General features: G+C 35.8%; 1 protein-coding gene across 3 annotated transcripts; it reads right to left on the bottom strand.

Moving 5' to 3' along the window:
• Positions 1 to 376: 376 nt before the first annotated feature.
• Positions 377 to 27845, bottom strand: pik3cd (phosphatidylinositol-4,5-bisphosphate 3-kinase, catalytic subunit delta). 3 transcript variants are annotated; one of them, XM_067370421.1, is made up of 23 exons: positions 27509 to 27845; positions 26101 to 26272; positions 23327 to 23555; positions 22427 to 22653; positions 20969 to 21148; positions 18836 to 18991; positions 17455 to 17544; positions 14813 to 15031; positions 13159 to 13255; positions 12811 to 12941; positions 12635 to 12685; positions 12240 to 12407; positions 11737 to 11858; positions 10357 to 10500; positions 10168 to 10267; positions 9455 to 9633; positions 7638 to 7738; positions 7412 to 7490; positions 7094 to 7261; positions 5330 to 5453; positions 4996 to 5141; positions 4461 to 4593; positions 377 to 2155 (listed from the first exon to the last, which is right to left on the bottom strand). In XM_067370421.1, exons 2-23 carry the CDS (start codon positions 26239 to 26241, stop codon positions 2021 to 2023), a joined length of 3120 nt encoding a protein of 1039 aa, XP_067226522.1. In that variant the 5' UTR covers positions 26242 to 26272; positions 27509 to 27845; the 3' UTR covers positions 377 to 2020. The 3 variants fall into 3 exon arrangements, with proteins under 3 accessions (XP_067226522.1, XP_067226524.1, XP_067226521.1); XM_067370420.1 differs by having other exon boundaries at positions 378 to 2155; positions 26101 to 26275; positions 27509 to 27844; XM_067370423.1 differs by lacking the exons at positions 17455 to 17544; positions 18836 to 18991; positions 20969 to 21148; ... (2 more) ...; positions 26101 to 26272; positions 27509 to 27845 and adding an exon at positions 17087 to 17439.

Genomic DNA, 27845 nt, shown 5'->3' with positions numbered 1-27845 from the left:
TCTCAGGATTAAATACTAATGCTGTATTACCGAAAATCCTTCAATTGAACTCATTATTTTAACTGTTATCAGCACTGTTTCTGTGGCCTACAGTCTCAGAGCAGGTTTCTGAGAGATTCCCAGCAGTCTTATTTACTGTACTCTTCTCAATGGGAAAAGCCTTTCATTACACAATAAAAATTGAGGACTCATGAACTTCCAGTTCCTCTTTTATCTCCATTTTTCATCTCTGTGTATATTTCCCTAACACACACACAGTAATGACATTAAAATGCTGATCAGACCAGTTTAATTTCCTGTCCCAAAATAACATGAATTCTGGAAATTCAGCAGGGTGAATTCGGGTAAATTGGGCCACGCTGTAAAAACAAAAATGGCCCGATTTATTATTTCCCAGCCTCAGACGGCACATACACAGTCTGGATCCTTTTCACTGCTTCTGTTCATCAAAAACCAATCAATTAAAAATAACCCACAAATCAGTTTCAAAATCAATAATTTATGGCAAAAATGAGAATGAACAGCACACAATTTCATAACTCAAATCATCTTGGTAAAAAATTCTAACAAAGCAGTTTATAAACTGAAACAATACATTAGTAAACCAAGAAATTCAAGATCCCGGAGTTTCACACTGTGAAGTGGCTAAAGATCATGGTGCATAATCAAAAACAATGTTGATTTGGACAAGACCGTAGCATGAGAGATACTCTGTTAGTCGTCCAATAGATAGTAATCAATACCCTTACAAATGCTAAAATTCATTCATGGATTCATTCTATGTGAAAGTTCTTTTTCAGTCCACTAATCTTCCTTACATTATTAAAACTGTATGCAGTGGGTCTTTATAGGACTTATATATATATATATATATATAAGACTAGATGGATCTTGTCTTTATATCTCTTCTTTAAAAATTCACATTCTAGAGGACATTTAAAGATTCAAAATAAACAACATTTAAGCATGTGACGAGAAAAATCAGGTAGCGGTAGATTCAGAATACTGTGGTGATACATTCTGGAACTGATTAAGGTTGAACTGGAAGAGAAAACAAGCTTGACTGAGTCTATATTCAAAATAGGCACACAAGTAACAGGCGCAATTTTCTACAGAGCAATAATATTTCACTTTGCCCTGATTTATAGTACAGTAGTACAAGGCATACATTTCACTGAACAAAAAGCACACTCTTTGGACACGTCTTTAAGATGGCTTGTGTCTCATCCCAAAGGCACAGAATACCCCACGAATACAAAATATTTAAGGCTCATTTCTACACTGACATACAAAATGTCTTCTCATGTACACCACTATACAAAGGCTTCCCTCATGAACAATTGTCCTATTATACAAATAATTCAAATTAAAAAAATACTGTTTTAAGGAATGTAAATATACGTATGATACACAAAAGAATATGTACAACCAAACACATTCATGTAAACAGAGAAACAAAAATCCTGAAACGAAAATGTAAACGTGTTTTCTTCTTCTGAACAAGTTGCTCATTTTATGCTGTACAGTTACAAATGATAAATACATTAATCTCGCTTGCTATTTTTGCAGGTACACAAGTGTGACAGAAACAAACCAGAGATGCAAGGTAAATTAGTGGCACGCCAACAGTTTTTTTTTTTTTTAAATTAGTAGCTTCGATTCCCAGTGCATTGTAACGACGTGTATATGAAATTACTCTCATGTCAAGCAGTAGGTCTCACTAAAACACATGTATAGCATTATTTACCATTACGTCACAGATGTAAACATTCGCTAAACAGCTGTTGATGTATATACTGCCCTGCAAAGGCAAAACGCAGGACCTTTTTTGACTCAAGTTAACAGAATCTGGTCACATATCTGTCGTAACTCAGTTTGCTTTCGCATGGCAGTATAATGCAATAAATGCTAGACAGCAGTGCAACATATATTGTGTTTAAAGCTGCCTCGGTTTAAATCAAAACTCAGCGCTAAGACGGTTTCAGTGGATCTCCCGTAGCAGTGTGTAATCGAGTGCCATTTATCTGTTATCTTTGGCAAAAGAGTGCATCATCCAGTTCACCTTGGTCTTCCAGCTCTCTCTTAGAGCTTCATTAAATTTCACTTTAAAGTTCTTCAGTGCTTCCTCTTCAGATTTCCCCAGTGCCAAAGAGTCCTGTTAGGGACAAAGTCACAATGAAGGTAGAATGTCACCACTGAACACATCCTGAATCTGCCTAGTTATTTTCATTATTCCCCTAACCCTCACGTTGAGTTCCAGTCGTTTTTGACCCGGAGAGGATTTTCTTTTTCCTGAAAATGCTAATGTTAATCACATTTTTAATGTTGTTTTAATGTGATTTTTAATGTGCTTTAAGACAAACCATGTGCAAATTCATATGTCAACACCATTGCTGAGTATTTTCTCCTTAAAACAGCAGTAAAAATAAAACCGCTGGTGTCTGTGACGTCACAAACTACATTGTAACCAATCACGTCAATGTGCTAGTCACTAACTGACCGTGCAAGGGAGTCTCAAAAGAAGCCAGGTTATCCCAGTATATTTTTCTGTTGATATGAAAAATCATGTAGATTTAACAATATGCCGTGTGTATGATGTATATTACGTTGTTATGATGAACTATATGCCTTTCTCCACTAAGCGTTTGTAAGGATACTGATTGTTAGAAGGCAGCTGTCTGACTCAGAGATGGCGAACGGGAACATGGTTTGTGTAGCATTAGCAACACATTATTAGTCGTTTGATAACACAGTCAAGCAAAAGGCTAATCATATTAATTACCGTTATGTGTCCGATGCTGTAAAGAGCGATACCAATGTGCTGCGTTTACCTCAGTAAGTTGAGTGAGGTAATCTCTGAGCTGGAGTGAGTGAGTGAGTGGAGGCGAAACTAATTTGCATATTCATTGATCCGAGTATACTAAATGAGGCAAGGGTGTAGAATTTTTTTTTTCACAGGAGAAAACGTTTAAATATGTAATTTTGGTGATCAAAGATGAGTTTTAAAGGATAAAATTATTGACTACAGGGGGACTTTAACGCACTGGCCTAAAACTTTTTAGTCCCAGACGCCCCGCCCACAGACCTTTTTTCCTGAATGTCTGATGCATAAGGCACACAAAATGGGAAACACTGGGAGTTTCTAAGTCATCATCTGATAGGTTGAATTCTACAGGATTTCTGGGAGATGTGTGTGTCACGTTTTTTAACGGTCTGCCTGGAAACAAAGTCGTTGTGACAACAAACCCCCTCATGGAAGAAGATTTACAACAATGAGCGCTTATCAGGATCAACTACTTCTTGAATTAATCATTTATTAGATGCAAGGTGGTCTGTTATTGTAGGGATATCAACTTTACATTTTCATGCCCCTAAACATGAAGCGGAACAAAACTGTGATTGGTTGGTTTACATGTAGGTCAGACGTCCTCTTGGGCAGGCCAATGAGAGCTGTGATGGAGTCCAGAACTTCTGCCGTTAGTCTGAAGATCCAGCTACACGAAACTTAAAACTTACTGACTTTGCTTACATAGGGTATAACAACTTCCCAACAAAATCTGCTAATTTTTGTGCTTTTTTCTGTCTTGTTATACTTGTGGGTCAAAAAAATTGCTTAGAAATCCTTATGCTATGTTATTGCCAAGTATTGGATTCAACTCTTTTATTTTTGCCATTTTTGCCTTTCTAATGAAAGGACAGAAAGCAGACATGAAGCGAAGTGGGAGAGAGAGAGGGAGACGGGACTGAGAAAGGTCTGTGAGCTGGGACTCGAACTTGGGTCACTCGAAGCGCAACAGCGTTATATGTTGGCGCTGCCCACGAGGCTATCGGCGCTGACGGATTCAATCTTTTTATCAACTTTCTTTCAATTAGGACAGGTTTTGAATTGCTTTTTGGAACTGATTGATCTTAGGTCTCAGGTCTCATTGATCTGAGCTTAGGCACCTAAGTTTTCTTTTCTTTTTTTTTTTCCTTTTTCTTTTAGGAGAATAGGCTTGAGTGAACTTTTTTCACTCAAACACTGAGGTGCATAAGCTCAGATCAATGAGACTCAAGATCAATAAATAAAAAAAACAAGTTGTAGCCAATCAGCAAAATTATATACTCATTAAGGGGGAGGAGCGAAGTAGGCATTGCCTGTGCTGCATAGCATGTTTGTTATTTTGAGGGCGGAGCAATGAACAGAGGATGAGTTCGTTTGGGTGTTGATTTCAAATATCAACAGTGTTTTCTCAGAAATCACTTACTGCACCTTTAATATATCACTGTGTCATATCTCTTTAACGACTAATTGCAGGTAACAATCTTATTCTAATAACAAATCTCATATATAAAAGTGTCCCTAATTGACCTCCCTTTAGATTTGATATTTCATGCTTATAAAGCACTAGAGAAATGGCAAATATCAGCAAACTCATGAGTAATAAATAATAAACCGTCTGTCGTGGGGTAATTCTTACCTTTAAATACTGGATGTCTTTGGAAGAACTGAGTTCAGGGAGTCCTGCAGCTTTCATCAAGGCAAAAAGATTCACAAAAAGAGTTCCATTCCGGCAAAGAATCTTGTAGGCTTGTTCGCAGCACTCACGAAACCTGGCAAAGAGAAGCACACATTAACTCTTTTTCAGTTATGAATTTTACATATTCCCTTTTCAAATAAACCCTTCTATTTATTATCAAATCATATATGTATATATGTATAGTCTGCCTCAAGGTTATAAGCAGCTAATGTTTTCCATACATCCATACAAAAACATAAGAATGTTTTCTGTAAAAAGAAAAAGGGAGCCAACTCAGAGCTTATTTTTGTGTGATGGTTTTACACAGGTGTTGAACATTTGATAAAAACTGTCTATACTATAGAAAAAAAGACTAGAATGGAAAAAACAATTAAATGAAACTCAGAATATGTAAACTAGCTTTGTGGCATCAATTTTGAGAATTAAGACATTAATTACTTTTGAGTTGCCTTTTTCATAAAACATATGCACTAACCGTTCGAATTTCTCGCTATTATTGGTCCGTCCCTCCTGAATTACATGGACGAAGTCATATGTCAGAATGAAAGGCACACGTTCCCTGTTGATCCCGAATTTGCTCTTGAAGTTCCCCAAAAAGTGCCCAAAATCTATGTGGAATAACTGCAAACAACACAGAGAACATATTATTCATAACTTACAAAATTCAAAATGAAAAGAGCATTATACAATTGCAGCAACCCTTGCATATGTGAAATAGAATGAAAAGCGCAACCCATATTACAGCACTCATATGGATGGCTGGTGCCATCTTGTGATATAATTTATGATTACACAGTGCTCGAGCTTACCTGACCCGTTTCCCTGATCATGATATTGTCACTGTGACGGTCCCCTATTCCCAGAACATATGTGGCTACACAGTAGCCTGCACAGGAGAGGGTGAATTCCTCAATGGCTTGATCCAGTTTTTCCCTGAAAAATATAAAATAATATTTTAATTCATAACCCATTCATAACCCATTCTCATTCCTACCTTCCTGTTTGCTAACCAATTAACACACGTTGGGTTTCCATGTTTTCCATAGACATGATTTTTATACTGTACAAACTATATTCTATCCAATAACCCTAGCCCTAAACCAAGTTAACCTATCCATCACAGAAAACTTTCTGCATTATAAATTTTCAAAAAACAATAATTTATGATGATTTATAAGCCGTTTTCCTCCTCTTCATCTATCTATCTATCCTCACACACACACATTTTATATGTGCCGAATGACAGAAGCCTTTAGCACAGTGTTAAACATTTTCAGCCTTGTTTCTGTCAGATTTTCTGTCACACTATGACTCAACCAAGTCACTCAACGTTAATATGCCGGGTGAATATGTAACGTGTCTTCCTGTTGAGCCCTCTTTCCACATCAGCTCAGATTCTATAAGAAGCTATACTACAAAGACTCATAATCAGTCAAAAGTCATTCAATGGCCTTTGATGACACAGACAGTGTCCTAAATGAACATTCGCTGATCAACAAAGGAGGGTAAAAATTGGCAAATAAATAAAATTCCTCATCAAGCCATTAAAAAAATCTCATCTTGTGCATTATGCTGCAAGTACCACAATGATCTGCGCTATTACTGTAGTCATGAATGTGTAAGAAAATCATGCAATAATAAAAATACAAAAAGAAATGCAAGAAAAATCCCCTCGTTTCTTAAAAAAATGTCCCATACTCAGATGTAAATTATTCCTTATGATATAGCATAACATTTACAGTAAGTGGACAACCAGCGAACAGAACTGGATATGTCCACAGGGGACATATCTCCATTTCAGATAAGTCATCAATGTCTATAGTCTGTTGCACTCTAGTTACAGGAGTTCAAGAGGTCAGGTATAAACAGGATACTTGAGAAAAAAAATCATGCATGATGCACCATATTGAGTTTTTTTATTTCCATTTGGTTAGCCACATACCCTTACCAAAAGTAGCACTGTTAGTCTAAATGCTAATACATCACAGAAATGATGTAAAAGTCAGTCATGTCCGCAAGTACACCATGTAAATAAGTGCTGATGCCGAAGGTTAGTTTGACCCCAAAAAGACCCCAATATTCAGATTTCTCTAAACCAGTGCATTCCAGAAAAGGTCATTTTTTTCCCATTCTTACAAGATCTATGACTTGCAAAAGGAGACTGTGTTACACAATGCAATATGGTTTGTGGTTTCATCTTAGTGCTCAGTTTGTATTCTTAGCTGTTATTATCACAAAACAATATGCACATCAAGCCACTTTGGTGGAAAACACCTGCCAAGAACAAATGAAATTGTAGACGCACCATAATGCAGGGTAAATTTACTCCAATGCTGCATCTTGTGCAACCAAAATACATTTGATGTTACACTATAGTTTCATATAAACCGAAAGGTCAAATGAGCCAAGAAAGGTTTAACCTTCTTAGTGAGGTTTGAAAGTAGAAAATGGCATGCATGGCTCATGCATACTCAACACAAATTATGCTAAACTGGTTTGCTATGATAAGCATAGTTGCAGCAATCAAAACGCGGGCTGTGGCGTGGTATAAGGTTAGAGGGTTTGCTGCTCACCCTGGGTTCTTGGATTTAAGCCAGTTGAGAAGAGCGTCCTTGTTGAAGGCAGCAGTGGCTGCACTGTTGCTGTTGTTTCTCTGGATGTTTGCAATAGTGTCAGAGTTTTTCACCACTTCGATGAGACCCGTTTTATTCCCGGTTGACAGGCATCCATAGGGCAGCATTCTGCGGCCCGACAAAAGAACATTAATGGAAAGTATTTATTGTAATGCAGTGTAGCATCTAAAAGATGTAAAAGTCTGCTTCTGCATTGCATAACACTGTCAGTTTTATGCAAATTTATCAGCTTGACGAAACAAAGTTAACTATACAAACCTAAGGTCAAGACCTTCCGTTTTCCATAAAACATCCATTAGCTGAATCATCTGAAGGGTTAGCATATCCTGCCTCAGATCTAAAAAAAAAAACACAGAAAAGGGTCAAAGTGTTTTTCAATCACTAATTTACAAAAGCATAAATGAGTGGAGAAAAAAAAAAATCTAATTATACATGTGCCTTGAACGCAAGCAAAAAATTAGACAGCATGACTTTGGATCCATACCATCTCCATTCTTGAAGATAATGCCTACAGTGTCATATTTGTCCTTGTACATCAGCCAGAGAGGTTTCATCTTTGAGTCCATGAACTTACAATTGTCAGTGCTGAAACAAAAAAGATTAGTATCAAGAAACAGCACACATGTGTGTACATGGTTGCAAAACAGGCTAATCGCTTTCTTGCAGCTGTTTGTACATGACTTGTATGCGATGCATTTGATCATTTAGATGCATTACTGAATTAAAATGATTGCTTCAGTAATGTTACATCATGTCGCAGATTCAGTTACAGCTTAGAAACCTGAAACAAACTACAAAAATCTTAAAAATGTATAATGAGAGCTTATCTGGAAAGTGCACAAACATTCCAGTTATCATAAAATCTACATAGCTAAATCACACGCCATCTGTGGCATGTTAAAGGGATAGTTCACTCAAATGAAAATTCTGTCATCATTTACTCACCCTCATATTTGCTGTAAACCTGTATAAGTTTAATTCTTCTGTTGAACACAAAAGGAGATATTTATATTTTGAAGAATATTGGAAACCAAACAGTTGCTGGTCCTCATTGACTTCAAAAACAAAAATACTATGGAACTTAATGGGGACCTGAACCTGTTTTTCTTCAAAATATCTTCTTTTACAAAGAAATTTGTACAGGTTTAGAACAATATGAGGGTGTGTAAACGATGACAGAAATCCCTTTAACCAGAGAAATATAATTTGTTAAGACTTGATATAACAACCTCTAAAAATCTCTTACGACAACAAAATAACAATAATATGTTAATAATAGGGTTGTAACGATATACAAACATGATGGTTCGGCACGTACCTCAGTACTGAAGTTACGGTTCGGTACGGGTTCGGTAAAGTGGGGGGAGAAAACTAAACAAAACTGCTTCTTTTTTTCTTTTTTTTTATTAAACAGTGGTTCAGTGAACAAATTGTATCTTTCTCTTTAAATAAATCCAATTATAATTAACATTTTCTTAAGTATAAAAAAAATCTCAGCTAATGCTGTAAAATATATACAGAGAGCCCTTTCTTGCACATTACTATAATATTAAATGTTACAATTAAAAACAGAGCCCAAACTATTAAATTCAGTTGATATTTATTTTTAGATATAATAATCAACACTCGAATAAAAAAAACATGTAAACTGCACAAAAGGCAGGTTTTGCATTAACTAAATAAATAAATTAAAAATTAAAATTTTATTAAAATTAAAATTATTTTCCAATTATTTTTCTACTATAATTCATTTTTGAAATATACTTACAGAGTAACTGTCATAAATTGCTTTCATGACAAATTTATTTAAACATATTAAATAATTAAGACATTACTAACAGGTAAAGTAAATATAATGAATATATAAGCTAATATAGTGCATATATCTAGAGCTCATTTCTCTAGTGAACCAACATGCTGTGGACAGTAAATGACTTGCCTGTGGTAAATGTAATGCTACGTGAGTTGTTATTCTCAAGCTGTTTAATTAATGTCTTTTTGCAGTTAAAACACTGGATGAGAGATTACACATAAACATATCTATGCATAAATCATCTGTTCATCTTCTGCGCTTTTCCCTGTGACTGACTGTATCCGTCGTCTGACTGTATGCACTGAACCGTGACGGATCGGGAAGAATCATGTACCGTTACACCCCTATTTAATAATAATATGATGATGATAAATTTAAAATGACATTTTATAATTTTAAATACCAGTATTATATATTCATTGCAGTGACTTGACATTATTAACATCAACATATTTATAGAAAACAACAGGTAAATGTTGAAAATGTACCAGAGTTCACACAGCATGATGCTTGGGTTGAGAGGAGAAACAATGTCAGAGAGTGCTTCTAAGTATGTGTCCTGTTTGATGCACACTTTCATGTCTTCTGTAGTCTGTATCCTGGTCGCCTTCTGACAGCCAGATTTAACAAAGTCATTAAGAGCCTTCATCTTATTCAGAGCCTCGTTCTGTAGGAGACAAAGTAAACAATAAGTACATACTGTGCAAATCCATATAAACACACATTCAATTTGGTGACTATCACAGGACTGAATTTAAGTGTCTGACATTTAACAGGAGTGTGATAATCAATATTTGACAAGGCATGTAAAAACAGCTGCAAACTTTGAGCAGCATAGTGCAGTTCCCCTTCCTTCCAGTGGTTTGGCTATTATTAAACATTCAAATGAAGATGAATTCTGATCACAGAACTGCTGCTGCAAAGAAATACGTATTCCAGCCTCCCTTACTATATTTAAATATGTACATTCACATGCTTGAAAGAACAGGCGCTATTTCTTACAAGAAATGGCACAACTCAAAGTGACAATTACCAGAACGAGTAAGTGAGAAAACAAGTTAAGTGCTAAGTTTGGGTCCCAAGTGTCAAAAAGGGTACTGGAAAGCAAAATGCAAGAATGAAAGTACATCATTTAAAAAAAAAAAAATCATGTGCTAGAGAAATTAATTCACTTTTCATACAAGTAAAAAGTGCAACAAACCTGCTTCATCAAGATCTTAATGTGATAGATGCACCCGCGACAGTATGCCTCCAGAATAAGTCCAAATCTCAAGCTGACTGAGGGAACATGCATTTCTGACCTTTAGAGAAAGCAAAAACAAAGCCTAAATTACACTGAAAGGAATGGGGGCGCATCGCTGTACAGCACTATAAGAAGGCGGATTTATACCTGAGGTGCCAAAACAAGAAGTGACCTATTTTCTTGTTGGCCAGGGCTCTCTCCAGCAAGAAGCAGGTCAAATCGCAATCCAGGTAGGATTCATATTTCAGAACCTGAACCAGTTGCAAGAGGTACTGAAAGAGCTCATCATCACTGTTGAGAAAAAAACAAAAACACATGAAATGTTATTACATTTTATTGTAAATTTAAGTCATTTTTAACAATCTGAAAATAAGTCACTATTAACTCTTAAAGGGTTGGCTCACCCAAAAATAAAATTTGTGTCATTAATTACTCACCCTCATGTCGTTCCACACCCATAAGAACTTTGTTCATCTTCTGAACACAAATTAAGGAAATCCGAGAGGTTTTTTTTTATCCCCCATAGAAAGCAACGTAATTACCACATTCAATGTCCAGAAAAGTGGTAAAGACATTGGTAAAATAGTCCATGTGACTGCAGTGGTTCAACCTTAATGTTATGAAGTGACGAGAATACTTTTTGTGTGCAAAAACAAAACAAAAATAATAACTTCATACAACAATTTTGTCTCTTCCTTGCCATTCTCAAACGCTGCACTGTCTATACAATGTAAACATTATAGAAGAATGACAAGGGAGAGAAGAAATGGTTAAATAAAGACATTATTTTTGTTTTGTTTTTGCACACAAAAATTATTCTACTACTTTTTTGGACCTTGAATGTGGTAATTACGTTGCTTTCTAAGGGGGATAAAAAAAAAAACCCCTCCTGGATTTCATCAAAAATATCTTAATTTGTCTTCGGAAGATGAACGAAGGTCTGGAACGACAGAAATTTTAATTTTCAAATAAAGTCACAGCTCAATTCATAACACAAATTCAAATTATATTAAATAAACTGGAAAAAAGAAATGCCCCCTTTTCAGGACACTCTATTTTAAAGATACCTTTGTAAAATCCAAATAAGCTTTAAAGATTAATATTGGAAATGTTTCAAACAATGATTTTCATGATTGTTCAATGAACCACAAACAGTATATGCACGTGCACCTCCTTAAGACACTAACATTTTACAGGTGGAAGAATAGTTCTAATGACTTAGGACACTAAAGAGACCCTTCTGATACTAATTCTGTAAAACAGCAGGAAAAAGATGCCCAGGGTCCCTAATCACCTGCGTGAACATGCCATAGTCCTACTGTAGGGAGTCATGAGAACTGCAGATGCAATATTTACACCTGCAAGAGCCAATTGAATGTCTATACAAATGATAAAAGCAATACGAATAAAGATGTATTTGTCTCCGATTTTGATATGTATGTGTAAGACAGAGACATTTGGCAGACATCCCACATTTTTTTAAAGCTCTGAAGAGAAGATGATGATTAGAGAGGCAGTGCCACCCACCTCAACTTCCTGAGGCAGCGGATGGTGAAGGAGCGGACATGAGGGTCAGGGAAACTGTAGTCTAGAAGTTCTAGAGCATGTAGAGCGGGCAATTCTGGCCATTTCCGTAACAAACAAAACATCTAAGAAAAGAAAAGAGAAAGAGGGAGTGTACAACAGCCTCTCAATCCATAAAGTTGGAAAAATAAGCATCCTGAGTAGTGGTGGTAAAGATGTGTGGAAGAAATAGCAAATCAATCCTGAGGCAGCAACTTTTAAACAATGATGACATGCTATTTTTATTGGGCTTTATAAATAAATGATTGACTGATTAAATATTCTTCTTTATTTATATAATTAATTATTTTGTTTTGTTTGCACTTGTTTGATTTTGCACTAATCCTTTACCTGAGTAAATGAGTAAAATAAATTCATATAAAAACGTAAACTGTATATGGTACCTTTTATATGGTATTCCTTGAATATTTGCTGAAAAGAAAGATATCCCAAGGAACCAGTCTTACCTGAGCCACGTCCTCGTGTTTGTTCCACTTAGTGACGAGGAGGAGTTTGGAGAGGCTCTCCGGGTATTTTTGCCTCACTTCTCCTCGTAGCTTCCACAGAAGCTCCTTCTCATCCTCAAAGATCTCTGTGAAGTTTTTATTGTCTACAATCTCTCTCAGTTTCTGGTTCTAAAAGAAAACAGTCAATGTCGTTAGAGATGAAAGACTACTAAAGTAGTTTTAGCGTCTCTAGCGATATGAATCAATCATTGGAAAATGTTCAATGCTTCAGCAAACCACAACTCCTCTTAACAGTGCTGTAGACATCCAGGCCATAATGTGGTAACCATTTCCATTTCATGACAGATCTATCTGCACGATTCACTTCTAACAGACCAATGAATGCCATTTCTCACCTCTTCTTTTGTTGCAACAACCTTTTCACCATTCAGACTCAGTTCGTTTAGCTGAAAATAATAGGAAGATAATGAGTGAGCATTTATGCACCATTTTCATAAAAAAAAAAAATAGATATATTGCATAAGACGTTAAGAGAATAACACAACCATTAAGGAGAACCACAAAAACGCACCTTTTCGATTGGTGGATAATACAAGGGGTGTGGTCTGATGTTGGGAAAGCGAACCAGGAGACCAGCTGTGCTGTCAATGTTTGGATTTTTCTCCACAGTGCCCATAGGATTTAACAAATCACCTTTATCATCTGAAAATAAAGCGACTGACCTGTTAAGACCTGAATTGAGGTCCCTAAAACAAAAATAACTATTCAAAATAAGGGAACTTGGTCACAACTCTCAGCAATACTATAAAATAACTCCTGTGACTCTGAACTGCAGAATCTCTAAAATATCTCAGTGACTGAAGGTCATACCAAAAGAACTAGCTGTAAATAGCATGAGGTCCTGGTCATGTTAAAGTACCTGGGACTGATGGCCATGTGGACAGCGAAAATTCTCCAGTCTTCAGCTGGTCCTTGTAGTCAAACACCATCGTGTTAACCCAGGCTAATGGGCAGTCCTGAGGAAAGAGGGGTCATTTGGAGTTATATTAACCATACTGACATTGCACTTTTCACAACAGTCATTTTATGTGGGAGAAGTGACATAGTCATCTAAACAACGGTGTAGACTAATGTTTCAGTTGTGGGAGGTGACAATTTAACTGACTAACCAGATATTCCAGCCACAGAAGCAGTGATTTCCAATATACCAACAAAACAAATCTAACACATCCTGTGTATGACTGTGAGTGTAGTCCAGTTGTCAAGTTCAGCGCTGCTATTTGTGCAGACAGACATTTCTGCAATCACTTAAGTATTTTAAGAAGGGTTGTTTGCGAAAACTTAAATTGTGAAATTGTTAAGCCAATATAATACAGTTTGTATATGTTTGATAATATGTTTGATAATTATTTAGAAATTATGTAGATAAGATTGAAATTTATCAAATCATTTTTAAAATAAAGATTATTGAAATCCAACATCTACATGTGAATATTTAGTCAAAATCTAGAAATAATGATAATAATAATAATAAGGCAAAAAATACATATTAAACAAAAATAGTTTCAAATCCAAATTTAAATCAATACTGCCTAAATCTACATAGTAACAGCATGTATTAAATACACCTTTAAACTCTTAAAAGTGGTTCTTAAGAAATTTTGTTATAAAATTGTAGAATTCATAATAAATTGTAGAATAATTAAAAATAGAATTTAATTAAATAATTTATAAAATAAAATTATCCTATCCCATCTACATGTGAATATTTTGTCAAAATCTAGAGATAAATAATTGTACAAATTGTTGATACATACATTTCTAAGCCATAAGATTTATTAGCCAAACATAAAATTCGAGATGGCCAAACATGGGTTTCCGTACAATGCGAGAATAACAGAAGGAGACTTTTTGTTCTCTTCATGTCTCACCCATGTGGACTTCTTCTCTAGTTCGCTGAAAGAGAAGTAACACTGAAAGCAGAAGTAGATGCGTTGGCGTTGAGCCACGGCAGCCCACCATATACACACAAACACACACACACACTTTGACACCTGGGAATTTCAACACTGCGTCTTCATTTAACAACTCACGCTATTTAACAGAGACTGAGACATGAAAGAGGCGGGCTGCGGAGTTCTGATTTGACATCAACTAGCTGATCTGTCCTAACATTTAACTTGGGTTACTCACATTAAGCAGGCAAAGGACCACAACATCCTGTCATAAGGGTTTAAATAATATTGCATCATGCTGATTATACTGTCTTTGTACTGTGTTTTGTTTAATCTTCCATTACTGTCTTTATTACCTGTTGTCTGTGATTATCTCCTTTGTAAAGTGTCTTTGAGCACTGGAAAGGTGCTACATAAATAAAACTTATTATTATTATTATTATTATACTAGCAAGTGTATGTGTATTTGACTTGGAAGCATCATTTGCTGTGAATGTGTTCGGCATCCATGCATGTCAAACACTCCAAGTATAGCATCTGTTAGGTGTATCATCTCTCGTCAGTCAGCCAGTTGGTTGCTAAGTGACTTGTTTTCTGTTGAAATGAAATGAAACATACCGCTCTTTTGTTTTTCTTCTTGGTAGGCCGCTTCTTGGTCTTCTCGATGACGCCATAGAGGGCAAAGCAGAGGCGGCTCATGCGAGGCAGGTCACTCACGTTGATGTCGAATACTAATTTCTGGTCCCATACAGGTTCAGAGCAAACACTGACCTCATTACTGGTCACCACTTTGCACAGGAGCTCGCTGCCATGGAAGAGGCCAGCCTGAACCACAAGCTGAGAGAAAGATATTGATTGCAGAGCTTGAAATTAGTCTCAAATCTGCCTTAAAGTGTACATTTTTAAGGAAAGGGAACTTACTTTCAATTTTTCAAAAATGAAAGAATGTATGAATGAATGTAGTGAGTTATGAGGAAGTAAATGAGTGTCTGGCAAGAAAAGCAAGTTAGGGAGAGCAACTTGTTACACGGGTCAGTTGTCACATGGAATATGTTTTCTCTAGCAGTGGTTTTGTTTGTTTGTTTGTTTGTTTATAAAAAAGCAAGTTCAAATTCACTATAATTTATTTTTTTGTAACATTTTTATTTAAAACACATGCAGGGTAATAAGGAAATACCCAATGAAAATACATATACAGTCAAACCAAAAATTATTCAGACATTTTTTATATATTTTTACTAGTGGGTTCAGGACACTATAGCTCATTTATGTAAGTGAGGATAGCAAAATAAAGTAAACTGTGAAACATTATACCCAAAAATCCTTCATAAATTGGACTACCAGTAAAATTGATAAAGATTTGGAACCAAACATTATCCAGACACTTTGACCTGACCATGTTTTGCTTAAGTCTTATCTGACATAATTATTATTATTTTTTTCTGACACATTTTATCTCTGAGATCTTGTCATATTTTATTACCATTTTTTTAAACTATAGTGAATAAACTGTATTAATGAATGAAATGTTCAAGGTGTCTGAATAATTTTTGGTTTGACTGTAATACTGTATATATATTATATATATATATATATATATATATATATATATATATATATATATATATATATATATTTATATATATATATATATATATAAATAAAAAGTAAAAAACCAGCAGTTTTTTTTTTTTTATTAAATATATATTATTTATTTATTTTATATATACATATTTAAAATAAATAAATACATATATTTAATAAATAAAATAAAATAAATAATATAATATAATATAATATAATTATAATATAATATAATATAATATAATATAATATATATATATATATATATATATATATATATATATATATATATATATTTTTTTTTTTTTTTTTTTTTTTACTGACTTCCCTAGCTATAATTTATACTTATAATAATTTAACGTTTGTAAACTCTATTCTCCAAACTTAAACTTTACAATATAATCATATTTTTTAATATAGATGTTGGGTAAACAAATAAACACAATAAAAAAAAATACATAATAAAGATTGATTTTAACTAAAAGGTTGAAGTGAATGTCCTATGGACAAGACCAGTTTTTCTGTTCAAGCTGTCACACATGTTTTACATTTATTTTTAAATTAAAATTTTATATTTTTGCTGTTTTATGGATCATTTTGTCTTTCACAATCTTTTTATTTAATGGCATTCCCATTGTGACAACCTTCCTTTTTTGTTAGCAAAAAAAGAGCAAACATTTATGAGCTTTTTGTTTAGTAGTAAAGGCTTTAAGATATGTGCCTACAAAGATTACAGAAATTAAACTCTAAAAAAAATCTAAAAAATATAGGTAGTAAAAGTGAAAACAAGTTCCTGTCAGAGTGTAACCAGAAGTCCAGAAGTTTAGAACCCAATCCTTATCCATTTAACTCAGTCATAACTATGTTTAAAACCCACCAGTTTTCACTTACTACAGCAGGGCGCAAATAAAATGTGTAAATGTTTCCTTTAAGACTGAAACAGAGAGTATGCCAGAGAACAAAACGTATAAAGGTGCTAAAACAAATCTCGATTCAGAGCTCTTCGGCAAGAGACAAAATTTGACGAACAATAAATACTGAGAAAAAGCAAACAGAATACTACTTAAAAAGAGCACAATGAGCAGCAGAGAAATGTTGATACGCATCAATTCAAAAGTCTAAACCTTCATTCTGACATTGATGAAAGCCAGAAATTATTTATTAAACAGTTTGCTTTGAAGACAAATTACAACACATGCAGGTTTTTACATGGTAAAATGCAATGTCATGCAAATGTATTTAACATTGTACACAACTGCACAAATTGTACCTCAGGCTAGATTGAAAAAAACAAAAAAAACAACTAACCAGCCTACATGCGTTTCTCATGAATTTTTTAAAATAGAAACAACCGTCCAATGTCTGTTGACTTCTCCGACAAGCAAAAAGGAGATGCAAGTGGTGAACATAACACAACAGTGCTGGCCTTTTCTAAGAATCTAGGCCCAAGAGAGAGAGCCGTAAAGCCAGATAGTCACTCCCCACTTCCTGTTTTGATGTTTCACTTAACCGCTTCTGATGAATTATGGGAAATATGTGGTCAGGGTCACATGACCACAGTGTTCATGATTTCACCCCTCAGTACCTGCCACAGTTGAGATGCTAAACAACGTAACGCACATCACACTAACAATATACAAATGCAGACAAACAAACAAACAAACGAGCAGTTTTACCTTCATGCCCTCATCCGCATTCACTCGGCTACCCTGTAGAAGGTATATGTAGAAAGGCTCCTGGATATGCCACAGGGAAGATGTGTTTTGCTGTTGAGAAGAAAATATAAACTTAACATTTTAAACATTTTCTTCTTCATATCTTCGTATTTTCATTGCAAACTGAAAAAGCGAGTGTGGGAGTACGTCTGTGCACGCATTTGAGCATGCTTGACAGAGAAAACAAAACCAAACTGAAGGAGGAACTAAGTCTGTGAATTCAATGATGCGAATGTAAACCAAGCAGTGCATTTAGTTCAGTATCGCTCTTTCATCTAATATCAGAATATCATATACATTGGGCAACCACAAAAGAAACATACATAGTATTGTTGGGAAGTTGTTTTAAAACTGTAGTTAGAAAATTAAAATGGCTAGCTACACTACAAACTGCTAACAAACTATAGACTTTATTGAAGCTATTTTATGGGGCAATATCTTTATAAATGCGTAACTTGAATAATTTATTTTTACAACCAAAGCAGTATTTATCTGCCACAAAAACAGTGAGGTTCTGCATTAAAATGACTGCACTAAATTTATTAGATTAAATATAGCTTACACATTTGCACTAAATACAAACAAAATGATATTATATTAATTAATAAAAGATGACACGGGGATGTCTGTGCAATTACTCAAATCAACCGATGAACCATTGCTTAACTAGTTCATTTAAACGGATTCTCCGGATGAACAAAATTCACTACAAAGAATAATGCTTCCGAAAAAAAGTGTCAAAAGTTAGCAATGAAGCGTTCTGTCATCCTTCACCTCTATTCTTTGAAAATGTCAACATGCTATCACAAGAAAACTTAACTATTTTAAGAGGTAGCATTTCGAGGTGTTATTTGTACGAAAACGTACAACAAGGTCCACACATAACTCTCACCATCAATGAGGCATAAGTAGATCATACAAAAACATGAATGAGACTGCACAAATTCATAACAATTAGCCACCAATTCACCAAAATCAAAAATAGTTACGAAGTGCCATAAGAGTGTGAAAATGTAGCTTGTTTAATAAAAAGCTGAGCTACTGTCATGCTAATAATTACATGTTCAATAAACTAGTAGAGTTGATACGTTTAATTATTTACATATATATCTAACACAGAAAAAACCTAATTTAACCTCATTAATTCAAAAGCACTTCCATGAAGGGGTCACAGATGGCCAAAAATTCACCATGGGTAAATGATTGCAAATATGTCGCATTGCAAATTGAGTTCACAGAGGTTGAAGTCTACAACACAAGCTACAAAAAAAAAAAAAAAAACGCGATAAGTAGTTCCCCTGTTAATAACAGATCGTGTTCCGGTGTAAAAGTGCCTTCTCACCCTTTTCAGAGGCAGCGGGGGCGGTTTGGACTGAGCGCGGCTTCTGGACACCTGGTTACTGAGGCCACCCTGTTCCTCCTGGTACTTGATAATAGCTGAATGATGCACCACAGTTAGTTGTGGGGTAAGACCTCCATGCAAACACGTGAAAATATACTGCGGGAGAAAAAAAAGAGAACATAAAATAAAGAAAAAATTAGCTCTTTTTCTCAAGACACATTGTGTTATGGGCGCAACAAGTACAAATCATGCCCCGAATTATCATCTTCCCATTATTTCTTGTCATTTCTCCACTTTTACAATCGATAAAATGACAAAAAAAAAAAAAAAATGAATGAGGTAGAGAACAAGATTAATGTTTTTTTTTTCATAAACAGACACAGAGATAGATGGCAAGGGATGGAAATGGTAGTCGAGGTACAGATGGTTTTATCAGTTCCTGTTTTCCAAAATGTAGACTATAAAGACTGGACCAGATCCAGTACTCCTGGACTAATCATCGTCAGATCCTGCGGCCTGTTCATTTAGGTAGCGTAATGCAGTTGAAATTACATTATCCTCAACGTAGTTGATGTTTTGAAGGCTGGTAGAGATGTATGACTCATCTTTGCAGGTACAAGCAGTTTCTAAATCAACAACTGTTTCAGAGCCGTGAAGATGAATTCAAATCAAGGCCTCTGAAGAGCTTGACAAAATTTACATTGCAGAAAATGGAATATAAACAATAAAGACAAGATATAAAAAGATGTGCTCGTCTTGGGCCGGTTGCACCAGCTGTGCTTAAGTTATAACTTAGCCTAATTTTGACGTAAGTGGTGCCCATTAAGTTGCAATATACACACACTACTAAATATTTTTGCATTGCACCATTAAACTTAGTTCAAGCGTAAATCTACTTTACAGAAATCTTATATTTACAGAAGCCTCCAATCAGAAGTGATGGTTGCAATAAAAAAAACTGACTAAACTGCATCAATAAGCTCTTGTTTTACCCGACAGACTTCAACTCTTTAGACATATATGATAATGCTGATATGTACACTCGCTTACATTTTAAAAGAAAAAATATTATGTGAATAGATAACTCTGTTCGCTGCTCTTCAATACAAACCCATTCTAAACAGTGCGCCGCTGTGTGCATCGGTCAGTGTTGTAATTTACATATAAAAATACCAATTATGTTATTCATGATTAAGCAGTATCATATGTGATGGAAACTTATTTTTTACCGATAGTTATGTGAGGCAAAAAGTTAGAATGAATGGAGACTAAACATCATATTATATGCCTACACATTACTTTACTGAGAACTTATGACCTACTAGCTACATTCTTCCTTTTTTAGATGTTTTTTTTTTTTTGCCGTTTTTGCCTTTATTATGATAGGACAGTAAGCAGACATGAAGCGAAATGTGAGAGGGGGGGACAAGATCGGGAAAGGTCCTCGAGCCGGGCCTCGAATTCAGGTCGCCCGAAGTGCAATGGCGCTATATGCCGATGCGCTGCCCACTAGGCTATCGGCGCCGACAGCTACGTACTTTCTTAAGAAAAATTGGTGCAACCGAATAAAGTACAGAGTTAGTTACAGGCTAGCTAGTAGTTACTAAGCCTCTAGTGTGGACTTTACGTTCCAATTTAAGTAAGAACTTACGAATGGCTGGTGTACCCCTACCTTGGAGTCTGAAAGTGTGGTGCTTTTAAAGAAAATTAGTAAAAATAAAAATTAGAAAAATAGTGTATGTGGCGACCAGGGCGGGCGAGAGCTGTGAGGGAACGGCGCGAGGCCGGTGGCGCGAGTGTTAATGAGCTTCACCTGGGAGGCGCACCGGCCTTGAGTCCCTCACGGAGGAGCTCCGGGAGCATAAAAGGAGGAGTGACTACCGTGAAGGACGAGAGAGGACCAGGCCTGGACTTTATTTTATGTTTTATTATGTTTGTGTGGCCGGCAGACGTCTGCGAGGGTCTGACGGCATTACTTTCGTTTTGTTCTTTGTTTATTTTACATTAAAGATTGTTTGAACGTTCGCCGGTTCCCGCCTCCTTCTTCCCATATCTACTGACCTCGTTGCAGTGTATTTTAAAGAAAATGTAACTGTGAAGTTGAGAAGATGTTGATGATTTACGCAGACTTACTTTAAACTGGAAGAGTGGATATGTTCCATAAATGAACTCCATTCTCCCATTAACCTGCAGAGTGTAGTCCTCTGGCTTCTCCTGCTTTGCCGATCGGAACACGGTGGACTTCTTTCTCAGGGCGTTCCGTTTCAGAACCATCGGCAGGTCCTGTGGATCTTGCTGGAGAACGAAGCTCTCCTACAAATTAAAAATGTGAAATGCATTCAATTAGAAGTCATACTGTAGTTCAGTGTTTCTCAGACTGGGGTCCGTCTCATAACCAACGATATATTATATATATTATATATATACACACACATTTTTTAATGAATACTTTTATTTAGCAAGGATGCATTAAATCAGTTTCCACAAAAAATTTGACAGCGCAAGTTTTTTTTAACAATGATAATATTAAGAAACATTTCTTGAGCACCAAATCAGCCTATAAAATGATTTCTGAAGGACCATGTGACACTGAACACTGGAGTAATGATACTGAAAATTAAGCTTTGCCATTACAGGAATAAATTACATTTTAAAATATATTAAAATAGAAAATAGATATTTTAAATTGTAATAATATTTCACAGTATTACTGTTTTTACTGTATTTTTGTATAATTTAAAAAATTCAATACAATTATGTAGAATTTTTTGCATCTTAATATACAAAAAAACTGAGAATGCAGGACTGCCAAGTTGATTGAGAGTGTGGGGAGACTTTATGTTTTATGGGAGTGGGTGGTCATGGTTGCCATGATCCTCATTTCCATGGTAACAGCGACTTCTCTGGGGTCTGTGAACAGTTTGTGTTATGAAAGGGGCCCTCAGTTCAAAAAAGTTGGAGAAAACAAGCTCTAGATATAGTAAAAATGAAGAAAACTCCCTCATAATCACTGGTGTGCACAGGGTCAGGTTCACTGAAAATAGTGTGATTAATTACTCATAAAGCAATTGTTTTTCTCTGCAAATGCGATGTCGAAACAGTCTAGCTTTTGATCCATGTCATGCATTATAAAAACAAGTGTTGCTGGAGTTTTTTTTTTTCATGCTTAAGTTCAGACACATAAGGTAAAAGATCATAGGTAAATAACATTCACGTTGAGTGGGTGGGGGATTGACAGGCAGCACAACACATATAAATACTATCAAAGGCCTCACACTGGAAAACTGGGTCAGTGAGACTCATGTGTGCCTGCAGATGCTTCAGTGACATCATCACCGTGTCAAACATCTCCTGACTGTTACGATTTGTGAAATCAAAGGCAGAAAATATGTCAGTCTAAAATTAGACTTTTGCATGTTTTGCATGTGAGGGTTAAATTGTCAACGGCTACATAACATGCTCAATTTTACATTATCAGCACAAACAGAAAGAAGATAAATAGAATTATACTGAAGCAATGTATTTTCCAAAGGTTAAAATGTAGCATAAAAGAACTGAATATGAACCCATGTAAAATATGACTACACTCACCTCACTGCCCTCAAACTTCACATTGACAAGGATCTTTTTGACACTGCGCGATTTCCCAGATTGTGCCACTATAGAACATGGCTCCAAGTCACATGGGAAGTTGTACTCCATCCACTGATACCATGGTAACATTTGCCGCACCTGAGCACGCTCCTCACAAAATGTCCGCATTTTTGTTCGAAATTCATTCACCTCGTGGTTCTTTTGGGAGTCAAATTCATGATGACCTGTGGAGACAAGGTTTTTAGCCAGTTAGTATAAAGTCAGAATGCTAAATCTGTGCTGTCAACATTTGATTTTATGTGCAACAAATAATACAACTACCATATACTGAGACCTCTCTGTGACACAAAAAAAATGGGCTGCAAATCTGTTCTGGAAGTGTTGTAGAAAAAAACAGCAGGGAAGAACAATGCTAAACGCAAATAATAAAATTCAACAAACCGTATAACCATATTTTTTTATCAAAACAAATTAAAAGGGGTAAAAAGACTTTTAAAAGAGAGAAGAAAAAACTTCCCATATCTTTTGTTGGCCCTGAGTCCAATGAAACAAAATGATATTTTAGTCTAGACAAATTAATCTAACACTTGGTAGAAGTTAGTCGAATTAGGCAGAAGGCAACATGGACAGATTGTGTGACACATCCTCATTCTCAAAATCATTAACCAAGGTACGAAAATATGAACGGTGAAATTATCAAAATCAAGAGCTCTTTAGAAACCAGATCAAAATCAGCCTGTCATGCCTATAATTTTTTCATTTAAAAGAAAAACAAATTCTTCTTAATTGCTGGACAGCTGCCAAAACCACATCATTCTGCTGCAGTGTTGGGTAAATGCAAAGCTGTATCCATTGTGAGCCATCCGTACAGCTCTGAGGTCAGCTGAGGATACAAACCTTTCCCTATAAGCAGACTGATCTGGGTAGTGATGAGCTTCTCGACTCGGTCTCCTTCCCGGGCCACCAGCCTGAGAATCGGCATGAACGGCCGGACATCACACAGGCGACGCTGCTCGTCTTCCAGCTCCTCCCGCTCTGCGGTCATGTTGATGCAGGTAAAGACGTAGGCATCTGGGTCACTCAGGGCACTGAACAGGGGCTCATTCTTGGCATTCTTCCACACCATCTAAGGCACAAATAAAAAATTTGAATGTGTTCAATGGGTTTAACTGCAGTCGGTTCCTATAATTTTACTGCAGAGCATCTAATAGCAACATATGACGTGCTTTGAATAATATTTCCCAGCATATGATGCTGAGACTCTCCTGACCAGCTTAACCAGTAAGACTTCCTTAGTCAACCAACTTCACAAGAAAAAACAGGCATTTTAGGAAGGCGAACATCATGCCTATAGCGGTCTACCACCTAAACCAGCAATAGTCTGTTTAGCAAAAAGTGTTCAACTTTTACTAAGCATATTGATTATATTATTGTGTGCTAACTTATTAATTCAATCAAATACTTTTCTGTAGTTGAAAAGTCGTGCAGTGTGACATGCCAGTATTTAACCAGCATTTTGCCTTTTTTAATTCATATAATTTCTTATTTTAATTATTACAGATGCAGTTTTATGACCTCTTATTAAAGAAGTTGTCTATTCAACATTTACTCACCCTCATAAACGAATCAGTCAGACCAATTTGTAAACCGAATCAACTGATGCATTTAAAAGATTCGTTCTCCATTTGGACATTGCTAGGTCTCTCATGAACTGGCCAAGGAGTTATGATTTTTTTAATAAATAATGATTTAAATTTTGTTATTTAATTTATTGTAAAACCCGGTTTCACAGACAAGGCTTAAAGGATTAGTTCACTTTCAAATTAAAATTTCCTGATTACTCACCCCCATGTCATCCAAGATGTTCATCTCTTTCTTTCTTCAGTCGAAAAGAAATTAAGGTTTTTGATGAAAACATTCCAGGATTATTCTCCACATGGTGGACTTCAATGGAGCCCAAGCGGTTGAAGGTCAAAATTACTCAATTACAAAGTTTCATTGCAGCTTCAAAATGTTCTACACGATCCCAGACGAGTAATAAGGATCTTATCTAGAGAAACCATCGCTCATTTTATAAAAAAAAAAAAAAAAAAATGTATATTATATATATATATATATATATATATATATATATAAGTTTTAACAAAAAATGCTCATCTTGAACTAGCTCTCTTCTTCTTCTTCTCTATTTGAATTCCGGCAGTGTAGATGCTGTTAAGTGTATTACTGCCCTCCACAGTTTAAAGTTTGAACTAATTGTTATACTTGCACAAGCATATTGTATATGACAATTTAGTTCAAACTTTGACCTGTGGAGGGCAGTAATACACTTAACAGAATGTACACTGCCGGAATTCAAATAGAGAAGAAGAGGAGAGCTAGTTCAAGATGAGCATTTATGGTTAAAACTTAAATAATTTTTCTTTTTTTTTTAGAAAATGAGCGATGGTTTCTCTAGATAAGACCCTTATTTCTCTTCTGGGATCATGTAAACTGTAATTTTGACCTTCAACCGTTTGGGCTCCATTGAAGGCCACTATAGGGAGAAAAATCCTGGAATGGTTTCATCAAAAACCTTAATTTCTTTTCGACTGAATAAAGAAAGAGATGAACATCTTGGATGACATGGGGGTGAGTAAATTATCAGGAAATTTTATTTTGAAAGTGAACTAATCCTTTAAGCCTAGTCCCAGACTAAAAGGCATGTTTAAGCTGTTTTAAAGGGGACATATAATGCCACTTTTTACAAGATATAATTTAAGTCTCTGGTGTCCCCAGAATGTGTCTTTGAAGTTTCAGCTCAAAATATCCCAAAGATCATTTATTATAGCTTGTTAAAGTTGCCCCTATTTGGGTGTGAGCAAAAACATGCCGTTTTGTGTGTGTCCCTTTAAATGCAAATGAGCCGCTTCAGTTGCTCAACAACAACAAAGCTGGAGAATCTCACACAGCCAAAAATGAGGATTGTCAGTAACGGTGTTCAGCCTTACATTGTTCAAACCGGAGTCGGACACTGATGGAAAGACTCAGGAAGAAGTTATAACTTATAGAATGCATCTGGACGTTTCTGAATGGTTAGTGGATAAATTTATATAGTTTGCTGTGGAGTTGATTCAACTCATCGTCTAGCATGTGCCATCATGTTAATCTTTTGTGCAAATCCAGCGTTGAATTCACCCGTTTGTGAAGCAGTCCAACGTAAAATGACAGCATGGCAACAACAACGCTACAACAACTCTTCCTCTTCTCTAAAGCAGCTCAACATGGCCTCACCCCGTTTGTTGTGTGTTCTCGGGGGCAGGGTTTATGTAAATTTTAGAGTTAATGATGTCACTAACCCGGGAAGAAGCTAGTTGTAGTCCCTACCAGCTGTATGTTGTAGTCTCAGTGAATTCTTTAAAAGAAAATATCTCCCTTTGCATTTAACTTTGAGCATCATAACTTTGCAGAAGTTGTTTATGCTCTAACAGCAACATGACACACTAACTAAAGATTGTGAAACCAGGTGTAGAAGTTGTACGGAGCACATTTGTGGTGTTTTTTTTTGTCCTTTTTTAACCTAAAATCTTGATGTTCATTTAAAGAGTCCATGTCAACAACCCAGATCACTTTCATGTCTACAAACTTGCATTTTTTAGTGTTCACATGTGATCAGAAAGTCTCCTCCTCACCTTCTTGATGGCACTAATGGTGTCACTGCATGCTACGGGAAAGTTGAGGTAGATCCCCGTGGGGAGGAGGAACTCCATGTTGACCTGTTGCCGACCCTCCCTCTCCCACACATCCTGCATGCCGTAGACCCCCGGCGGCATGGTGCAGGAAACTCATCTACAGCTGACCCCACTGCTGAACACAGATAGGCACTTTAGCACAGATCAAGTCAGAAAAAACTGAACATGCATGAAATGTTTACTGTTACAACCCACTGAACCAGTTGCACAGAGGCAGGGAGTGACCTAAAGACGCTCAATTAATATTCAGTGAGAAGAGAGAGGAAGCGTGTAACATATGCTGCATAATAAATAATTATTAAGACACTTTGCTTGTAAATGTGTAGCACATGCTCACTAAAAATATATTATATAATACATATAATGTTTAATATCACTTGATCATGGTTAGTAGTAGCAAACCAAAGCGTAGGTAAAAAAGTAAATGACAGAATATTTGTAAATAAATAAAATCTAATGGCACAGAATTAATTCGTTGATCACTACAACTTCAATTATCAAATTATTGTGACACTATACTGTGTCGAATATACTGTGAACAGAGAAGAAGTATAAATATACTGCATTACAAAATGTTTACATATGCAGCATATGAGAATATATTATTTTTGAGGCTCATGTTCTAAAAATGTAAAGTTTATAATGTCTTAATTTGCAGTATATTTATACTTTTACTCTTCTCACAAATATATATTATATTTTTACACAATATTTATATGCTAAATACCATTGAACCCAATAACCTGCTTAAGGAAAAGAAAACAGTGCATACTAGAGTATATACTAAATACAATCAAAATAAACAATATTAATCTTCTGCAAATACAAGCAGCTAATTTATTTACATAAATCTGTTTATATGCGCACAACAGTGATACTTTACATTACCCATGACAAAATAAAAATAAATTTAAAGCAGATCTCAGATGCATGAAATCATAAACAGAAGTATAATGTTCCTCACATGAGATTTTATGTTATATCATATTAATCAATATCTAATATCAATATATGTATGTGTCTGAAGCACATACTGCAGCTCTGTGATGAATTGTCGGACTGTCTAGGGTTACAAAGCCGGCCGGAGGGCCAATATCCGAGAAACGTGGCGCACATCATCTCACATCTACATAGCAATTTCACAAATTTGACACTCTTTTTTTGCACTATGAGTCTGTCGATAATATATGCCGTATATAAAGTCGTAGCGACAAAAAAAAACACATTATTTATGATGCATTTTAAAATGGCAGGTGTCAACACATTTTGCGTAAGCCACCACGAATAAGCCTCAGTTCATACTCTCGTGATGGGAAACATGACACAAAATATGACAGCGTGAACTTACCTTTAAGCTTCACCGGTGGTTCATTTCTCCATCTTCAGAATCAGCGATGCTCCTTTACTTTGACATTGAAAATTGATATCTTCCTAGGGCGTGAATTTCGGTCACCGATCAAGACACCGATCCGGTATTTGAACGTTCTGAAATGACAGCAGAAGTGTTGGTAATTCTTTAGTGATTGGAGGCGGTAGAGTGGCCGTCTGCACTGCGCGTTGAGCACCGCGTTCCTAACTCGTAGGGATCATCGACATAGTTGTGTAGTGTCTCTTCCTCTTTCTCGCGCTCTCTAGCTTGCTTGCTTGCTTGCTTCCTCTCTCTCTCTCTCTCTCTCTCTCTCTCT

Source organism: Chanodichthys erythropterus, chromosome 20 (assembly GCF_024489055.1).
Source record: "Chanodichthys erythropterus isolate Z2021 chromosome 20, ASM2448905v1, whole genome shotgun sequence".
Taxonomy (NCBI): Eukaryota; Metazoa; Chordata; class Actinopteri; order Cypriniformes; family Xenocyprididae; genus Chanodichthys; species Chanodichthys erythropterus.
This window is presented reverse-complemented; position numbering and strand designations above follow the sequence as displayed.